We start from the raw sequence: 18,982 nt of genomic DNA on the forward strand, positions 1-18,982 counted from the left end.
AGCACTACAATGATGCAGGTGGGATTGCACCTGATGTTCTAGTTGGGTGAAGTGTGTTGACTTTTCTAGTTGGGTGAAGTGTGTTGTCTGCTCAAGTGTTGACTAAAGCACATGGTGAGAAAGAACAATCTCAGACTGATGAAGGATATAGATGGAGGGGGGAAATATCCATCCATCCATCTATCCATCCATCCATCCATCCATCCATCCATCCATCATTTGTGGAGATTGTTAAGGTGGATTTCAATTGTATGATAGGGAATGATCTTTTTTAATTAAAGGAAGTGTATGTAAGATTGTGGCCAAAATTGGTACTGCAATCACTATTCCCTCTATGCCATTTTATGATTAATTGAAATTCATTTCTTACATACAGTTCCTTTAATAGATTTAAATGGATTATAATTTATAATGCAAAAATGTCTCCAATAAACCCCTCAATGCTGGCTTGCAGGCAAAATCCTTTAATCTAGCTGATGCAATATTTTAGAGCACAGCAAAACTAGAATAAAGAAATAATATTCACTACAAAAGTTTCCATGACTTTTCCAGGCTTAGAAATCACAACTTTAAATATATTCATTGATATATTCAGGTTTTCCTGACTGTGAGATAGTGTCTGGAACTTGTAGTATCTGTTCTGTATACTTTTTTTATAAGTTGCTTAGTAGCTACTAGTAGAACTTGCAAACATATTTCCATCAAAAATTGGAATATTGCATAAAACAATTGCGGATAAAGCACTGCTTCCATCTAGTGAGTCGATGAGAACAAATGATCACTTCCTGATAAAATGGCGCTAAATATCACTAAGAAAAGTAGGAGAAGTCTCGTATATAAATTACTTGGATCTCAGAGAGCGCAGACGAAATGCAATAAATGTGTTATCTATCTTGTTTTCAGAGGCAGATGCTGCTGTTTGGGAATGCAGTCATGTAAGAGAGTTCTGGGAGGAAATTATACCAAACCACTTTGATGACAGACTTTGCTCAGGCATTTCAAAACAACCAAATCAGCATTTCAGATGCTGTGCAAAAAGACTGTTCCACTGGCTAGTCCAGTTATGTTGTCCCAAAGTGCAAAGTCACATTATTTTTTTTAATGCGCATTGAGGAATTTATTAGGTAAATACGTTTCCATCGTTTCCACCATTTTCTTAACTCAAACGAGTGCAATTTTGTTGTGTGCTTCTTGGCATTTCCATCAAGCGGTTTTTGATGCGATATCCCAAACTGCACAAACAAACAGGTGGATGGAAACATGGCTAATGTAACTATCAATATGGTGGCTGCAAGAATGCAAGTCAGTGGTTATGCAGCCCCATACACAACAAACTGCATTGCACTTTGTTTTCTGACACCTTTCTATCAGAACCAGCATTAACTTCTTGAGCAATTTGAGCTTGTCTCTTGATCGCACCACACGGGACAACCTTTGCTCCCTACGTGCATCAGTAAGCCTTGGCCGCCCATGAGGGTCACTGGTTCACCATTGTTCCTTCCTTGGACCTTTTTTTGATAGTTACTGATCACTGCAGAGCGGGATCATCCCACAAGAGAACCCTAACCCTTATCAAATTCGCTCAAATCCTTACACTTGCACATTTTTCCTGCTTCTAACACATCAACTTTGAGGACAAAATGTTCACTTGCTGCCTAATATATCCCACCCATTAACAGGGTGAGATAATCAGTGTTATTCACTTCACATGTCAAATGTTATGCCTGATCGGTGTATAACATACATAGATCATAGATGCCCAGGGCTGTTGCCAAGATTGGCATCGAATGGAATGGCTTGGCTTTAAAATGTGCAGCTAAGGAAATGTAGCAGCAATTTGTGGGTGAGGGCTGAATTTTTCTTAAATTCTTGCAAAGATTTGACTGAAGATGATGCTCAAAAAGTGAATTTTAAAATACAGAACAAATAATAATACTAAAGCCAGGCTGTGAGTGGCCTGTTGGACACTGCTGTCAGAGGAATAAAGGCTCCTGCATCCACATGAAGAGTCTCTTGTTCCCTTGTAATTGGATTGTTCAGAACCAAGGCACAATTTAACACAGCAGAACAGTACAAACATCCACATTCTCACAGACACATGGCCATTTAGTTTCCTATTAGTGAGGAGTAAACATCACTGTGTGCACTGAGGACACAATGTTCTTTCTGTGACCACTGCTGACCTAAAATATTCAATGACAACACACTGTCAAACATGACAACATGATTCCGAAAATCAAGATGACTTAGACTACGTAATCAATGTGGAGCAGAAATCTTAGAAGCATCACTTAGAAAGGGCTGAATGAATGTTATAAACAAATCTGTTGCCTAATGTTTTCCACCATATGCCAGTGTCTTGTAGCGAAAGGGATTATGAAAATTACAGCTGTATCACTTCAATGTATCATGCCTTGAAGTAGACAAACTAACACATTTTGTAAAAAAACAAAAACAAACAAACCCCGGCAGGTCAAGTGAAAACTGATTTACTGTAGAACAACAAAACATATCCTCATTGTTGAGCCCTTTTTTAAGAGCAAAAACGACTAACTATTCTCAGTCAGCTTTTATTTTTTTATTACCACAGAACTGTTAACTGTTTTCAACATTGATGATGATAATAACAAAATCTACCTCAACAGGAAATCAGCATATTATAATTATTTTCAAATAATTATGCTGAAAATGTATCTGTCATCACAGGAGTAATAAAAAATAAAAATAAAAACATTTTGTAAACAGATTGTTTGATTTGCGATATTTTGCAACATGAATGTTTTACTGTATTTTTGATAAAATAAATATAGTATTGGTGAGCATAAAAGACACTTTCAAAAACATGACAACTAATTAATATTTTAAAAGTCCTTTTAATTTTATATCATCTGTTTTCATTTTAATTTTATGTTGCATTTTTGTAATTTTGGTTATGTGCTTGCGATATTTTATTTATTTATTAATGTATTATATTCATATTTCTATTTAGCTTTAATTTATGTTTATTTAAGTTTTGTTTTAGTAATTCAACTTTTTTTCTTTTTTTATCCAATATTTATATTCTATTTTAGGTTTAAAATATTTAAAAAAACGATTTAATTGTTTTAGTTTTAGTTGACAACAACACTATTCTGAGCTTAGATTTAAAATCAGCCATAGTTTCTCTAAGATAAAGCTTGTAGGGAAAAAAATGCAGATGAGCAGCAGTTGATTGAGGTGATATGAGAGGCACACAGGCCCAATTACCCCCATGTCACTAACAGTAACAGGGCTGGTGGTCTGCTGCCATCATAGGTTGCCCCAACAGAGCATGACAGCACCCTGTCTCTCTCCATTAGCCATCTTAAACCCCTCTAATGCCCCATAATGGCAGAAAATTGTCCAATTAAAGGCACCTACTGCACTCTCTGGCTCTGTCATACACGTATGGATGCAGACATAAAGAGGATCTTATAGTGATGTAAGTGGAGTGGTTATCTCAAAATGTGCTCTGATGGTACAAGGATGTAGAAAATGACACCTATTAATTCTTGTGATTTTACAGCGAAACATCTTACAAAAGTAAACACTGGTACTTACTCTATTCATCAAAAATATACAAATATTTAAAAAAAAGAGTAAACGTGTTCTTGCTTTTTCTCTTTTGCTCTGTGATCTGTAGTCTGAGTGTGGAGGACAACAGTATGAGCAGATAGATGTGGCAGAGGTGAAACTCACTCTGAGCCTGGAACATGGGCAGCACTGCTGGTAGACGGTTGATTCATCTCTGTTCTGTCATTCTGTCCCTTCAGTGTTTGGACTGATCCTCGATCACACAAGTTCCCTAGAGCTTTGAGGTAGGTTGAGACCTGGCAAGAGACACAGGGAGGAAAAAAATAATCTTAAAATATTTTTTTCTCAAACTTTTTCTCCATCTCTACTGTGTTGTGTTATATGATGAATGCATACTTATGAGAAGTCAAAATGTGCTGCAAATAAAATTGTAGTCATTAAAGATCTACGTGTTAATGTTATTAAACATTATTTAACAAGATAAAAGTTATTAAACAAGATAAAACCTACAATTTTTTGCAAGCAGAGTGGTTCAGAGCTGAGGAGCAAGCCCCTGCTGCAGCAGATGTTTCTGTAAATGGCGTCTGCAGTGAACATCCGGAGCCTTGTGGAGCGAATGGCTGGAATCACCTCCTTCAGCATGTCATAGTGAAGGTCTAAGTAAGAAGACAGGAAGGTTCTTACAGCCATTACGCTATTTAAATCTTTAATGTAAATTCCCAATGAATATATAATAACTTATGAATAATCACTTTTGCTATATACACTCACCAGCCACTGTATTAGGTACACCTGTTTAATTGCTTGTTAACGCAAACATCTACTCATTCAATCACATGGCAGCAACTCAATTGATTTAAGGCCGTTACATACTCCACAAGAACAGAGAAAAAAGTTCTTGCTCCCAGGGCTGCTAACAAACTTACATAATTTTGTTCTGGCAGCCCTGGTTTGGGAGTTCGACACATCGTCTGAGCAGACCTTTTTTTCTTGCCGGTGTATGAGAACTATTGTGTGATTGGTAAGACATTTAAAGTGGGCGGTGTCAATGTGGTGAAACGGAGCTGTTCAGCACATGCTTTTCTTGTGAAGTATGGAATGTACTGGCCAGAAGAACTTTGTTCTTGTTTTTGCCAACTCAAGAAAACGAACAAATTTCTTTGTTCTTGCAGAGTATGTCCTAAGCTTTAGACATTTAGACATGGTGAACACAATCTGCTGAAGTTCAAACTGAGCATCAGAATGGGGAAGAAAGGTGATTTCAGGGACTTAGAACATGGCATGGTTGTTGGTGCCAGACGGGCTGGTTTGAGTATTTCAGAAAATGCTGATCTACTGGGATTTTCACACACAACCATCTCTATGGTTTACAGAGAATGGTCCAAAAAAGAAAAAATATCTAGTGAGCGGCATTTCTGTGAGCAAAAAATGCCTTGTTGATGCCAGAGGTCAGAAGAGAATGGCCAAACTGGTTCGAGCTGAAAGAAAGGCAACAGTACTTCAAAAACAGTATGTCATTACAACTGAGGTCTGCAGAAGAGCATCTCTGAATGAACAACACGTCAAACCTTAAAGGTCCCGTTTTTTGTGTGTTTTTGAAGCCTTGATTGTGTTTACAGTGTGCAATATAACATGAGTTCATGTTTCACGTGTTAAAATGTATTTTTCACACAATTTACTTATCTGTCCACCGCTGTTTTCTCTGTCCTAAAAACAGCCTGATGATTTCCTTGTTCTATGAAGTCCCTCCTTCAGAAATACGTAACGAGTTCTGATTGGGCCAGCGCTTCCCGTGTTGTGATTGGACAGCAGCTTAGCGCACTTTGCCCGGAAAGGTCTCGCCTCTTACCATAACGTGGAGATGCAAGCGCTGAATGTGCGCTCTTCTCCACTTGGGAGAGCAACAAGACCACGCTCTCTATTTTGCGTGTTCTTGTGGACGGAGGGTTAGTCAACAAACGGTTCTAGTGACGTCATTACAGAAGGAAGTGCAGGGGTGTAGTCCAAACCGGCCGTTCGCTGTAGGCTTTGAAAGGAAACTTCTGTTAAATAAAATATCTTGCTTGGCATTGAACTTTGAGCTTTATAATTTTACAGGTATTATTTATGCTCTAACAGCAACATTTCACACTAACTAAAGTTTGAAAGATGGGATCGCGAAGAACGGGATCTTTAAAGCAGATGGGCTACAGCAGCAGAAGACCACATCGGGTGCCATTCCTGTTAGCTAAGGAAACTTAAGCTACAATTTACAAGGGCTCACTAAAACTGGACAATAGAATAATAGAACAATAGAAGATTGGAAAACTGAAATCTGATGAGTCTCAATTTCTGCAGTAACATTCAGATGGTCTCTAAAATCTCTGAACATTTCCAGCATCTTGTTTAATCCATGTCATGAAGAATTAAGGCAGTTTTGAAGGCAAAATGGGGTCGAACCCAGTAATAGCAAGGTGTAATAAAGAGGCCGGTAAGTGTATATTTATAAAAAGCGATTTTACCAGTTTCCCACTACACTATGGGATACCTTGGGACAGTATGGCAATGTGTTCAGCCAGATCTTTAAAGCCTTTCTCCACCAGGCTGCTGTTGAGAGGACTGTGTTCCTGAGCCCAGAACTCCACCACTACAAACAGAATCTCCTGCAGAGTGACCGACATTCCCAGCCTGCACTCCTACACACAAGCACACAGTAAACTCAGCCTGATGAAGCATTTGGAATGGACATGTCTCAACAAAATGTTATATTAAACATAGAAATCTCTTGGCATACTATGGTCTGGTGTAATATGAAAAATATTTGTTTAAAACTTAAATTTACTTTGTTAGCGCCTAGATCACAACACAATATGTCACAACAATAATTGTTTGTATATTTTATACATTTCTAACAGCAGTACATTTCAGTTAAATATACAATCAGAAGTGGCATCATGGCATCAGCAATAAAATATACTTCATTTATAATAATAATAGAGTTAACTGGCATGACAAGCAAAAAAAACAAAACAAAAAAAACTTAATGTTACTGGGAGTGGGTTACATCAGGAACCACTTAAAATCAAGCAACAATAAGTACTATGATAGACTATCATTATCACGTAGATGACTGAAAGACTCCCACCTGAGTGGAGTTGAAAGCACACAGTACAGTCTTGATCAGCAGCCTGCTGAGCTGCTGAACTGCCCTGGAGGTCAGAGTCGACTTCTCCCACATGTTCCAAAAGGTGCTGTACAGAACAGATGCCCGACTGCTTCCGGGTGACCTCCTGCACAGAGTAAGACAGGGTTACTGCCATAGATATTAATATGTAGACACAGCAACTAGGCTACATTGACAGATCTGTTATGTTGAAATCATTCAAAAACATTTTAGGGTTTATATAAAATGTATGCAGTTTTTAAAAGGTAATCTATTAAATATACAATGTATAATTCTGTCCAATATAGCACACACGTAGACGTATGGCCATAATAAGGAAATGTTGCTAATGTGAATGAATGAATACTACTGTACACCTAAAGTTCTTTACACTCATGTCAGGGGTCTCTCCTCAACCACCACCAGTGTGCAGAATCCTCTTGGATGATGCAACGGCAGCCACAGTACAACGGCTCACCACACACCAGTGATATGTGAAGAGGAGAGAGGGTGATAGAGCCAATTCAGGGGATGGGGATTATTAGGAGGCCATGATTGGTAAGGGCCAATCAAGGGAATTTGGCCAGGACACCGGGGTTACACCCCTGCTCTTTTAGGAGAAGTGCCATGAGATTTTTATTGACCAAAGAGTCAGGACCTCGGTTTAACATTTCATCCGATGGATGAATGTATAACGTATAATCTATGTACAGTTAACGCGGTTACTTAACTTTTCTACCAAAAAGACAATGTGCCTCCTTCAAAAAAATGTTCAAAACAAAAAGGAGTACAGTAAGACATCAGAATAACTCCAAGCAGCTACAGTTTGGGTTTTAGTTTATATTCCATTTGACATCTTTTGTCTGTGTTTATTTTGTGGAGGGGTGGAAAAATAACTGCAGTTTCTCTTCTTTGGGCTCATGTAGAATATCAACAAGCTGTTGTTTATTGAAGCAGAGATGAACAGAGCTCAGGTGCTCACCCTGTGCTAGCAGCATGAAGCTCCAGCTGAAAGAGTCTCAAGAAGAACTCCTGCAGGTTACAATGGAGACGAAACAACTCAGTGGATGGTGGGCTTGGCAGTGAGTGACAGGTGGGTTCGCTTGCCAGACACACTCTTGAATAAATCAGATAAAATTGCATTACTGAGAGAAACTCTGTTTGCTTTATAGCAGTTCTGACAGGTACATTGACAGTTTCATACCGAACTGATGTCTCAAGAAGTGACCAGAGGCCGCCCTTACACTCTGGACACTGGAGGACCTGAAGGAAGTACTTTGTGTGTGCGGGAGAACCCCAGGTAGGATTGTTGCGCAGGATACTGTGGAGAACGGTGATAAACATGCTGAGGTACAATGGTTTTGCATCGCCCTAGAAGGAAGAGAGCAACACTGGTCAACCCGGAACAGGGGAGGTACAGACAAGCTCAGATGATGAGGAGCTCAGATGATTAAACAAACCTTAGTGGTGGCATAATGGTATGGTATTATTGATACCATACCATACCAAGTATTATTAATATAATACCATACCAGGTATTATACAGAATACCAATACCAGGTATGGTACATAAAACCATACCAGGTATTATTGATATAATTATAATTAAATGACAACAAAGAGACAACATAGTAAACATTTCTAAAAGTATAGGTATGTTTTTAAAAAGACATTCATTATAAACAAAATACTAATATTTTTTTCAAATCTTTTGCATTCCCTCGCAAAACTTTTACACTGCCCCAAGAAACTTTGCGTTCCCTCCAAGCGGCAGCCTTCCCCAGATTCTCTTGAAGCCAATACGGTGACTAATAAGTGACTTAAACTGCAATTCATCGACTGGCCACTAGGGAAAGGCTCCAGAAGGGAGTAGAATCTCAGTAAGCTCATTGTTAAAATGCCCAACATTACAGCAGAAAAAAAACATGTTTACATCCTGGTACAAATTGTGGTTTTGGTCTATTCGGATAATTTTGCCCTTCATAATAACTGTGAGGGGGTTAATTGTTGTATAACTCATAAGTTTACATAAAAAACCTAAAAGTTCTGCATAATTAAGGGCGTGGCCATTTTGAGTGACAGGTGGATAGTCGTTTGTCTGCTCTCTGTTTAGTCATCTCGTCACCTCAGCTCCAGCCATGTCCCACCTCTTTGCCCATTATCAATTATGCAGGAGTGAGAAGCTGCCTGACGTCACGGACACTACGTTCATAATTTTTTTTTTTTTTTAACAGTCAATGGCTCCCTTGCAAAGATATTTGCATTACCCAAAAAACTCTGCATTCCCTCGCAACGATTTTGCATAAGGAAATACAGTCAGTGCTTAGCTCAATGAATTCAGTAAATATATATTCACAGATTTTAACTTCCTGGATCAATAACTCCTGAGCTAAACATTGTTAAAACACAAAATGACACATCTTTAACATAGACAACAAGCCACAACCTAATTTTCCTCAAATTGACCGTATTCTTCATACAGAAGCCCAAGTTCAAAATAACTCTATGAACTGCTTCATTGTTAAAGTACTGAGCTGTTTGAAACACTGCCAGAGGGGCGTTATTTGCATTCCCTTGTAAATATATTTGCGAGAGAATGCAAAAGATTTGGAAAAAAAGTCCCCCTATCCAAAAAACTTGATGCTCAGCAAAGCTACATTTATTAAACCAAAAAGACAGCAAAAATTGTTATATTGTAAAACACTATATTTATTGAAAATAACTTTTCTATTTTAATATATTTTCAAATCTAATTTATTCATGAGCCTTCGGAAAACATTCTAATTTGCTGATTTAATGCACAAGAAACATTTACTATTGTTATCAATGTTAACATTAACATCATGTCATTTAAATGTTCACTTTGTGTGAATAGGTCTTTAATAGCTGGTAAAAAAAATCAGTTATTATAAATGATATTATTATATGTTACATAAATGAACAGAAACCCAACTTCTGACAACATCCTTAAAGAAGAGAAAGTAGTACACTTAGCTTTTTAAGAAAGGTAATATCAACTCAAAGTAACAGTGCTTTATAAGGACCTCTGGGATTCTGAATAGCTCTTATTATACATACACACAATGTGTGCTGCATTAGCTGTTGGAGCAGCAGGGCTGGGGGCTTCACTCCAGGCTGCAGGGACCCCAGGAGCTCCTCCAGAGCTTGAGGGAAGAAGACACACTCCACCAAGCTATGCACATTGCTAAAATCTACCACTGGAATCTGAGTATTAGAGAAACAGAGAAAGAAAGACATGCAGGAAATAAGATGAGTGATGATAATGTGTTCTCAGGGTCAGTGTCAAATGAGAGCGTTTGGACATTTCCGCTTGAGAAACCAGTGGAGACGCATTGCAAATTTCTTTAATGGGTATGCCAATCATGAGTGTACCGATCAAACGGATTTGCCTAAATAAGGTGACCTGGCTGCGATGAGCCCTCCGTTTATTACTCTTTTATGTGACACACAGGAAATTGAATGACCCAATCCTCTTGATGAGTCAAACGCTTTAACAGCTTGTGTATGGCAGAAAGATGTGCTGAAAAGTTTTGAATACCTGAACAGGCAGGTTGGGTGTGTAGTAGCTGTAGAACTCTGGGACTGTCAAAAGCATCTTCTTCCGTTGCTGAAATGAGATGTCATGTAAGGTCATACTTTATAGTGGTTACAGAGAAAACCGTGACAACTTTCTCATTTGTGCCCAAAATCCATCTGTGAAAGCCATAATTATGTTTCAGAATGATTTATAAATGTACTAAAACAAAAAGTGGATGGGGAGAATAAAAATATATTAGACCTCCATTATTACGATGTATTGTTTGAACATTTCCTCTAATTCTTTATGTGAAAAGTCATCAGTGACATCCATGGGCTCGTCAGTGACAGCAGCATCCTGGGCGGCTGTTTCATAGCTCTCTTCTCCGTCGAAGGACTCTAAATTACAGGACCAGTGTAACTCAGAGCAAACATGCTGCAAAAGACGAACAGCAAATAAATAAAGGCTGAAGGTCGGATATAAAAAGTTAAATTATATTTTCTAAAAAAAAAAAAAAAAGCTCACCAAAAAAGCATTTATTTGGCCAGAACACAGCAAAACAGTAATATTGTAAAGTATTATTATAATTTAAAAGAAAATTTTTCTATTTTAATATATTTTAAAATGTTATTTATTCATGTGAAGGCAAAGCTGGATTTTCAGCAGTACTCCAGTCTTCAGTCACATCGTCCTTCAGAAATCATTCTAATATTCTAATTTGATACTTAAGAAACATTTTTTATTATTATCAATGGTAAAAACTGTTGTTTTGCTTAATATTTATGTTGAAAATTAATCTTTTTCAGGTTTTTTTTTTAAACAGAAATCATTTGAAATAAAATAAATCACGTTTTGCCATGTATATATATATATATATATATATATATATATATATATATATATATATATATATATATATATATATATATATATATATATATATATAAGAAAATATTTTACGTCTAATTTAGTTAGATTTAAGAGAAAAATTAAGTTTAGGTAAAAAATATCCATTTTCTCCCCATGTTTTTCCAACTGTATCTTTTTTTTATTCAGTGGAGCATAAGGAGATGTTTTGCAGAATGTTGATGGGATGCTGTTCTTTTCAATACAACAAACATGTGACATACACTCTTAGAAGAAAAGGTTCTATCAGCCCTCCTTATTTGGAACCCTTAAAAGGTTATATATAGAAGTATAGTTAAGTATACTCCAAAGACCCTTTTATGCTAAAAGGGTTCTATAATGACAAGAAAGAACCCTTTTGGCACTTAAAAAGGGTTCTATGAACACTGCAAAGCAAAAAAAAAAATGCATTTCTTATCTTAGCAAAAACTTTCTTAATTTTGAGTTTTTTCTTCCCCAAAATAAGACAATTACTTTTGCATGTCTAGTAAATACTTCTTGTTTTAAGAATGTTTAGATGTTTGGACTAGAAACAAGACAAAAATACTAAGTAAGAAAAGCAGTGAACCTTTTAGGGGTTCCAAGTACATAGCGGGGATAGAACCTTTTAAGGTTCTATAAGGTTATTTTCTTCTAAGAGTGTAGCAGTGACCAGGTGAAAAACACCACAAAAAGTACTAAAACCTGACTTGACTGCAATATTCCAAAGCATTGTTTAGCACCATAGGCATTAAACCTTTGCACATCAAAACACGTTGCCCCAAAGTTTTAGGTCCATAACATGCAGAATCAGATGAGTTATAGGAACACATTTTTATGGGGCCTGTTGTGGAGTTTGACAACACACAAGGTTTGGAATGACATGATGGTGATTTAACAATGACAAATGTGTCACTTTTGGATGAACTACTCCTTGAAAAAAAAGCATACAATAAAAAAAGTTAGTTACTTTACCCCAAAAAGGTGTTTGACTACATAGCTGATTTTATAGTGAGGGATTCCACACTTCTTGGTTCTATCATTGGATGTGTTTTTATATAACACGTGAGTTACAGCATTTGAGTTTGTCCAGTCTGTGTAGACAACAGCTCTCCCAGCTTTTAATATCCTGCAAACAAAAAGAGGTTTGCAAAATTCCCATTAGCAATTTTAACATGAGCCTCCAGCAAAGAATCATTTTTGAAGGTCCAAAGCATGTGCACATCCTGACCTGACAAACATACTCCTCCTCGTTGGATCATCAATGTCAGTGAGCACTACCCAGTCCTACAGGTGGAAAGGGAAATGTCAAACATGCTTATTTTCCTTTAGCTGTTTGCTAAGCGAGTTAACGATATAGTGAGGCTCACCTGAAAGGCTCCAGACACTGCACCGTTAGCCACCCTCTCTCTCCATGTTTTCAGTGGATTGGGTATCTCAGGGGTCAGCGCAGTTAAGTTTAACTCGTATGCAGTCTCTTGTAGCCACGCCATTTGATTCGCACTGTCCAGAACAAATTCTGGGGTGACTATCCACTTCCCTGAAACAAATAGAAAGCACAATCACAGTTTGAGTAAAGGTTTGCGAACATTATTATTTTTGTATGCTTTTGAAAGAAGTCTCTTATGCTCACTTATGCATCAAAAATGCAGTAAAATACACTACTTATTATATTAATTGTTTTAAAAAGGCAATTTATTCCTGTGATGACAAAGCTGTATTTTCAGCAACATTATTCTAGTCTTCAGAAATCAAATCTAATATGCTGTTTTGCTGCTTAAGAAACATTTATTATTATTATTATTATTATTATTATTATTATTATTATTATTATTATTATTATTATCAATGTTGAATACAGCTTTTGCTGCTTAACAATTTGTGGAAACAATGTTATCAATTGTAGCAAGATAAAAATAAAAAAAAGAGAGAAATGTACACTTTTCTCCACCAGGATGCATTAATATCAGTGACCACATGCTACAAAAGATTTCTATTTAATAAAGGCTATTCATTGAACTTTTTATTAATACAAAAACAATACTGAAAAAAGTATCACTATTTCCACAAAAATTAAGCACCACAACCATTTTCAACATTGATAAAAAAAAAAAATGTTACCTGATCAGCAAATCAGAATGATTTCTGAAGGATCATGTGACACTGAAACCTGGAGTAATGATGCTGAAAATCCACCTTTGCCATCCCAGGAATAAATTAAATTTGTTATATTTGGAATAAATTTGTTGTTTTAATTTGTAATAACATTTCACAATATCACTTTTTTTTTTATTATTTTATATATATATATATATATATATATATATATATATATATATATATATATATATATATATATATATATTTTTTTTTTTTTTTTTTTTTTACTGTATTCTGATTAATTAAATGCAGCCTTGGTGAGCGCAGGTAAAGCATACAGAAAATGAATAAGACCATTCCTGTAAAACGTCAACAAATTAATTTTATAATCCATTAAACAGATGACGTACAGACCTCCAGCACAGGCTGCGAGAAACTTTTCACTTGCTAAAGCTTTTTGGACAATGAGGTGAGTTGTTGCCTCCTTATATTCCTGGAAGACAAACACGTGGCATTGAAATAATGTTAACTTTATATTATGTAAAACAAAAAATATCTTTCTTATTTGACGTATAAAGTCACTTTACTAATCTGGTCTACAACCTTACCATGAGATAGCTTATAAAAGGTCAAGAACTTAGAGGTTGAGTTTATTCTCATGAGGGGTTCAATTAGTAGAGAGAACAATCTGTGACTATATAAAGATGGTATTGAGGGCAAGGACAAAATTAAACAGTCCGAAATACACTAGCATCAGGAAGCAATTAGAGTCATTTTTCAAGGCTAATCACCAACACTTTATCATTTTCTGCATGCACCATAAGACATATGTTTGAGAAGAAGGTGGGCTAGTGTGCAATATACAAAGGCTGTATAATATAGCAGTGCACTTTTGAGTGGTTATTATGCCTCACTTAAACTTGTTATTAAATTACTGTCTAAAATATATATCAAACCGAGTAGATTCTGCAAACAAATGCCTTTCTTACAACTAACTTCACAGAACTATATTTTCCCCAGTTATTTTTAAATAACTGGTATATTGATATTTAAAACTAATATTTAAAACATAACACACGTGATAAATATTTGTCTTCATAGGTGTGCTAGCTTGTGTGTACTTTCTTTAAAACAAATTACACTTGGTTTGATATTTTCAACAAACCCTAAACCGTCGAAATATTTCAGGGCCGTTGTACAATATAATATGTCGAGCAGATGTCTTTATTCATTTGGTTGTCACAATTTATGGTAAACGGTAAGAAATTATGTAATATTTGGTGTAAGTTATATACTTACAGATCCCCCAATATATCTGCCTCCCAGCAGTTTGATGCCCTGGAGTAACTGTCTTTTCTGGGAAATGTTCTTGATACCAGAAATTTGAAAGATATATGTATCGTTTACCATCCTAATGAAAAACAGATTATATGAACTAATATCCATCATAAATTAGTTATCCAGACAGCTTTCAAATATCATTACATTTATTGGAATTGGCTGTTAACAAACACTACAGAAAGGAAAACTCGCAACTGCTTCACAAATTAGATGTGTGCAATGTTTCTATATCTTACCTGAAACGGAAATCAGTACAATAATTCTTATATGACGAATTATAGGGTCTGACCTCGCTTCTAACCACAGCAGCGCGCCAAATATCACTGCTAGCCATTCGCATTATATCGAACGACACCTTCAGTACTGGATATATACCACAAACAAAACACGACAAACATGAAACACTAACTGTAAAACTACATTGTTTAGATATGTTCCTGTTTCGTGGTTTCTTTCATTTTTCATAGTTTAGTTGCACTTCAAAACTAGCGTGCAGTATGAAGCCGGACCATATTTTATCGTGAGGGGTGGCCACTATGTTCAAATTCACTTAAATATTAATGTCTAACGTTACACTTTGTGGCGCATGTAATTATACAAATATTAGTACAAATAATCTATACAAATAAAATTAGAAATTAGTCAATTCCGAGGTGAAAACAACGTATGCGAATGAAATTAAAACCTTAACTAGGAAGCGCTTACCTCTTCTTTTTTTTTGTGTGGTTTAGTCCGCTCCGTAACACGGAAATTCGGATATGCTTCCGGTTGGTTGTCAGAGACGCTTTGCGCTTGAGAAACATAGCAGCACGTCATCACACGTGTTTATAAACAAACGGATGAGACGGCTGAACAGTTATATATTCATCCCCGTAAGCGAGTTTGACAGCATGTTATTTAACCATCTGAAAGCCTTTTAATCTTATACGGCACTTTTTGTCTGCTATCTGATGTTGTGGATCGATATAAATGACTCGATATGAAAGACACTCTTTCTCACGATCCCATTAAAACACTTGCGGTTTCCCTCCATTAGTGATGTCTGCTGAGAATGGAAGAAAAGACTATGAGACTGTCCATTTGCTATATTTACTCGACACTATTAGACCCACGCTTTTAGATTTGATTGCTATAGCAAACACTTCTCAGATCATTTAGATCATTTCACTGCAATGACAAGTAAATATTTGGAAAGAAATGCATTTGACAAGTCTGCTTGGATTTTAGTCCTTCTTTGCTGTTGGATTTAATTGGATGAAGAGCCTCTGAAATCACAGCGTGGAAAGGTACTGTGTACTTTGCCTTAATCTCAGTTATTCTGGTGTGTGTGTGTGTGTGTGTGTGTGTGTGTGTGTGTGTGTGTGTGTGTGTGTGTGTGTGTGTGTGTGTGATAGTTGAGTGGCACATAAGTGGTGATGAAGTACAATAGGTAATTGCTTTGGCAAAACCACCCTGTTATATGCTTGAGCTACAGGTGTGCAGGCTGCAAGGTCAGAGCAATATATCATAAGCAAGAAACGATTCTGCGTTCAGTGGTCATTTTTAAACCATACTAAATAATTATTCACTCGTATATGTGCAAAAGGAGGAATTTCCCAACATATAAGCTACTTGTCATTCCGTATCAACTCAACCAGAGGTCCCTGGCTCAAAATTTAGATTTTTTTAATATATATTTTTTTTTTATTAGGCCTATTATTATTATTGTTATTATTATTATTATTATTATTATTATTATTATTATTATTATTATTATTATTATTACAATTATTATTTTTATTACTATTATTATTATTATTATTATTATTATTTTTACATTTTTATTTTATTTAGAAAGACAAACATAAATAGTGATACAAGCTAAAACATAAATGTCACAGATGTATATAGATTATTCCACTATTTTATAGAGGGGGTCAAAATGACAAATTTAACCTGAAATTTGGAGCCAATTTACATGGGTGTTCAAATTACTTAAAAAACAACTATTTTATTTTTACACAGAGATTAGGCATTTCCCAACATATAAGCTACTTGTCATTCCGTATCAACTCAACCAGTTATATGCCAACAGTGACAGTTCAAAAATTAGAAAAATGCACTTTTTTGGCTCAAGTTTGCATGCACTCAAGAAGTATTAAAGATATCTTAATATTCTTTTAGATTCTGATTCTTTTCACTTTTAAGTCCCTCAATGGTTAAATCCCAGCGATACCATACTAATATGGTTCCATGAGTAAATTGTTACTTTACATACAGCTCAGCTGATACATTTTTTATTTTAAAGAGGAATATCTGAAGAACAAATAATTTAAAAGCTAGAAATGTTTTCCTATCCGCTTAATTGCATAAAACATACCCCTTCAAGATTACATTTCTTATGTCTTATTATCCATTCATTCTTAAAGGTGGGGTAAGTGCTTTCTGGTAACCGTTTTTGGTATTTCAAATCACCAAAACGAACACGCCCCCACCCCCAAAAGGGTCTCGCCCCTATTTTGATAGCTCCGCCCCACACATACGTAAACCCAGAGGCATCAACGGCAATGGCTATAATCTCTGTTTATCTAATCCAGGTCGAATATTCAATGAAAAAGTCATCCCTTCTATCACAAAAACACAAACCATTCTTGTGAACAACTCGATAGTACACGAGCAAGACAGTTCAACTAACGAACATATTACAATTATGACAAGACTAGAGTTACAGCAATCACAAAAACACACACAAATCGTTCTCATGAACAACTCGATAGTACACAAGCACACAGTCCAGCTAACGACATATTACAATTATGACAAGATTAGAGTCATAGCGATCACAAAATCACAAACTGTTCTCATGAACAACTCGATAGTACACAAGCACACAGTCCAGCTAACGACATATTACAATTATGACAAGATTAGAGTCATAGCAATCACAATCACAAACTGTTCTCATGAACAACTCTATAGAACACGAGCAAGACAGTTCAACTAACGACATATTACAATTATGACAAGATTAGAGATAGCGATCAAACTGTTTTCATGAATAACTCTATAGAACACAAGCACGACAGTCCAGCTAACGACATATTACAATTATGACTGGATAAGGGTTATATAGATCATGAAAAGAGTAAGCAAACATATATTAGGAGTATAGTATCTTACTTGTCGGAGACATTGTGTGAGCTGATGCTTGAAGCACACAGTGATGCGATTTAGATGCTCCATACGGTGTGGAAATGAAAGGGTCTTTATCATTGCTGAAGTGAGCCACAATACGATCGCAAATGGACTAACAAGTGAACGTGACACATAAGCATAGTCAAGCAGCATATATTAGGCTAGTTCTCGGCTAATGTCCGTCATGTGTGACTCGTGTGTTTTGAATAATGACGTGCACAGAGCGAGAGCGAGCGCTCTTCTCACCATCAATAGTAGACACGCCCCTTACCTGCTGATTGGCTACAAGTTTGTTATTCCACTCGGCCCGGGTCCTTTTTCTAAAACGGTTTTGAAATAAGACTTACCCCACCTTTGATAAACTTTTATTTTCGAAACCTTCAATTTTAAGGCCAAAGTTCAAAGCCTTCAAAGTTCAGTCCCATAGATATTGTTACCCCAATGTGACTCCAAATTGTTGCATTTTACCCAGTAGTCAAAAAACGGTTAAAGACTCATCCTTTCCAGCAGCCCCTGGCCAGTTAAGACTAGCACTTAACAGTTCTGAAACTTGTTACAACACTTGTACTGTTTCCCCTTGTTTGTCTGATTGCTTCTATTGCTCTCATTTGTAAGTCGCCTTGAGTAAAACAGTGTCTGCAAAATGATTTAATGTAAACGTATGTTAACGACTGATAGTTATTGTGTTTAAAGAAAAATATTGGAAGAACAAATAACACTGAAACTAGAAATGTATTTTCTTTCCCTCTATCAAAACAATGGAATACATTACACCTCTCAAAAACAATTCTGAACTTTAATTCAGGAAGTGTTAAAGATATATAAATGCCATATAGTCTTGTTCTTATGAAACTTTTCTTTCGAAATCTTTAATTTTTAAGGCCCTACATGGTTCGATCTCATAGATAAAGTGACGTCGCGGTAACGTGTGTAGTTACGATATACTGTGTATTTGAAAGCTTCAGAAGTTGTTAAAAACTAAATCCAATCTTCCAAATATCCCTAAAACGGATTCAAATATTTAAAAAAAAATTAAACACATGAGAGCGAGTTAAGGTCCCTCAACGTAACTCCCTTAGTACCAAAAATACACTGAAAACTGTTATGTTTTATACAATTATTTTCATACAGAGGAACAAGATATATTTCTAGTTTAAACATTGTTTATTCTTCAGACATTCCTCTTTAAATTAAATAAGTATCAGCTGTGTGCAAAGTGAACCACATTTGGTTTTCGGTGACTGTGCACA

At 36.0% G+C, this 18,982-nt stretch overlaps 1 protein-coding gene across 1 annotated transcript in view; it reads right to left on the bottom strand.

The window, feature by feature from the left end:
• Positions 1–15,060, bottom strand: part of slf1 (SMC5-SMC6 complex localization factor 1) — a 39,316-nt gene extending 24,256 nt beyond the window's left edge. Inside the window, exons 1-15 of the mRNA XM_067438210.1 lie at positions 14,795–15,060; positions 14,517–14,628; positions 13,632–13,710; positions 12,488–12,657; positions 12,349–12,404; positions 12,093–12,246; positions 10,494–10,667; positions 10,254–10,322; positions 9,773–9,919; positions 7,899–8,065; positions 7,677–7,811; positions 6,677–6,821; positions 6,080–6,227; positions 4,063–4,208; positions 3,718–3,848 (exon numbers count right to left, since the gene is read on the bottom strand). Coding sequence (XP_067294311.1) covers positions 3,718–3,848; positions 4,063–4,208; positions 6,080–6,227; positions 6,677–6,821; positions 7,677–7,811; positions 7,899–8,065; positions 9,773–9,919; positions 10,254–10,322; positions 10,494–10,667; positions 12,093–12,246; positions 12,349–12,404; positions 12,488–12,657; positions 13,632–13,710; positions 14,517–14,628; positions 14,795–14,898 — 1,937 coding nt within the window. The 5' untranslated portion in view covers positions 14,899–15,060. The remainder of the gene's footprint in view (positions 1–3,717; positions 3,849–4,062; positions 4,209–6,079; positions 6,228–6,676; positions 6,822–7,676; positions 7,812–7,898; positions 8,066–9,772; positions 9,920–10,253; positions 10,323–10,493; positions 10,668–12,092; positions 12,247–12,348; positions 12,405–12,487; positions 12,658–13,631; positions 13,711–14,516; positions 14,629–14,794) is intronic.
• Between the last annotated feature and the right edge of the window lie 3,922 nt (positions 15,061–18,982).

Source organism: Pseudorasbora parva, chromosome 3, assembly GCF_024679245.1.
Source record: "Pseudorasbora parva isolate DD20220531a chromosome 3, ASM2467924v1, whole genome shotgun sequence".
Lineage (NCBI taxonomy): Eukaryota > Metazoa > Chordata > Actinopteri > Cypriniformes > Gobionidae > Pseudorasbora > Pseudorasbora parva.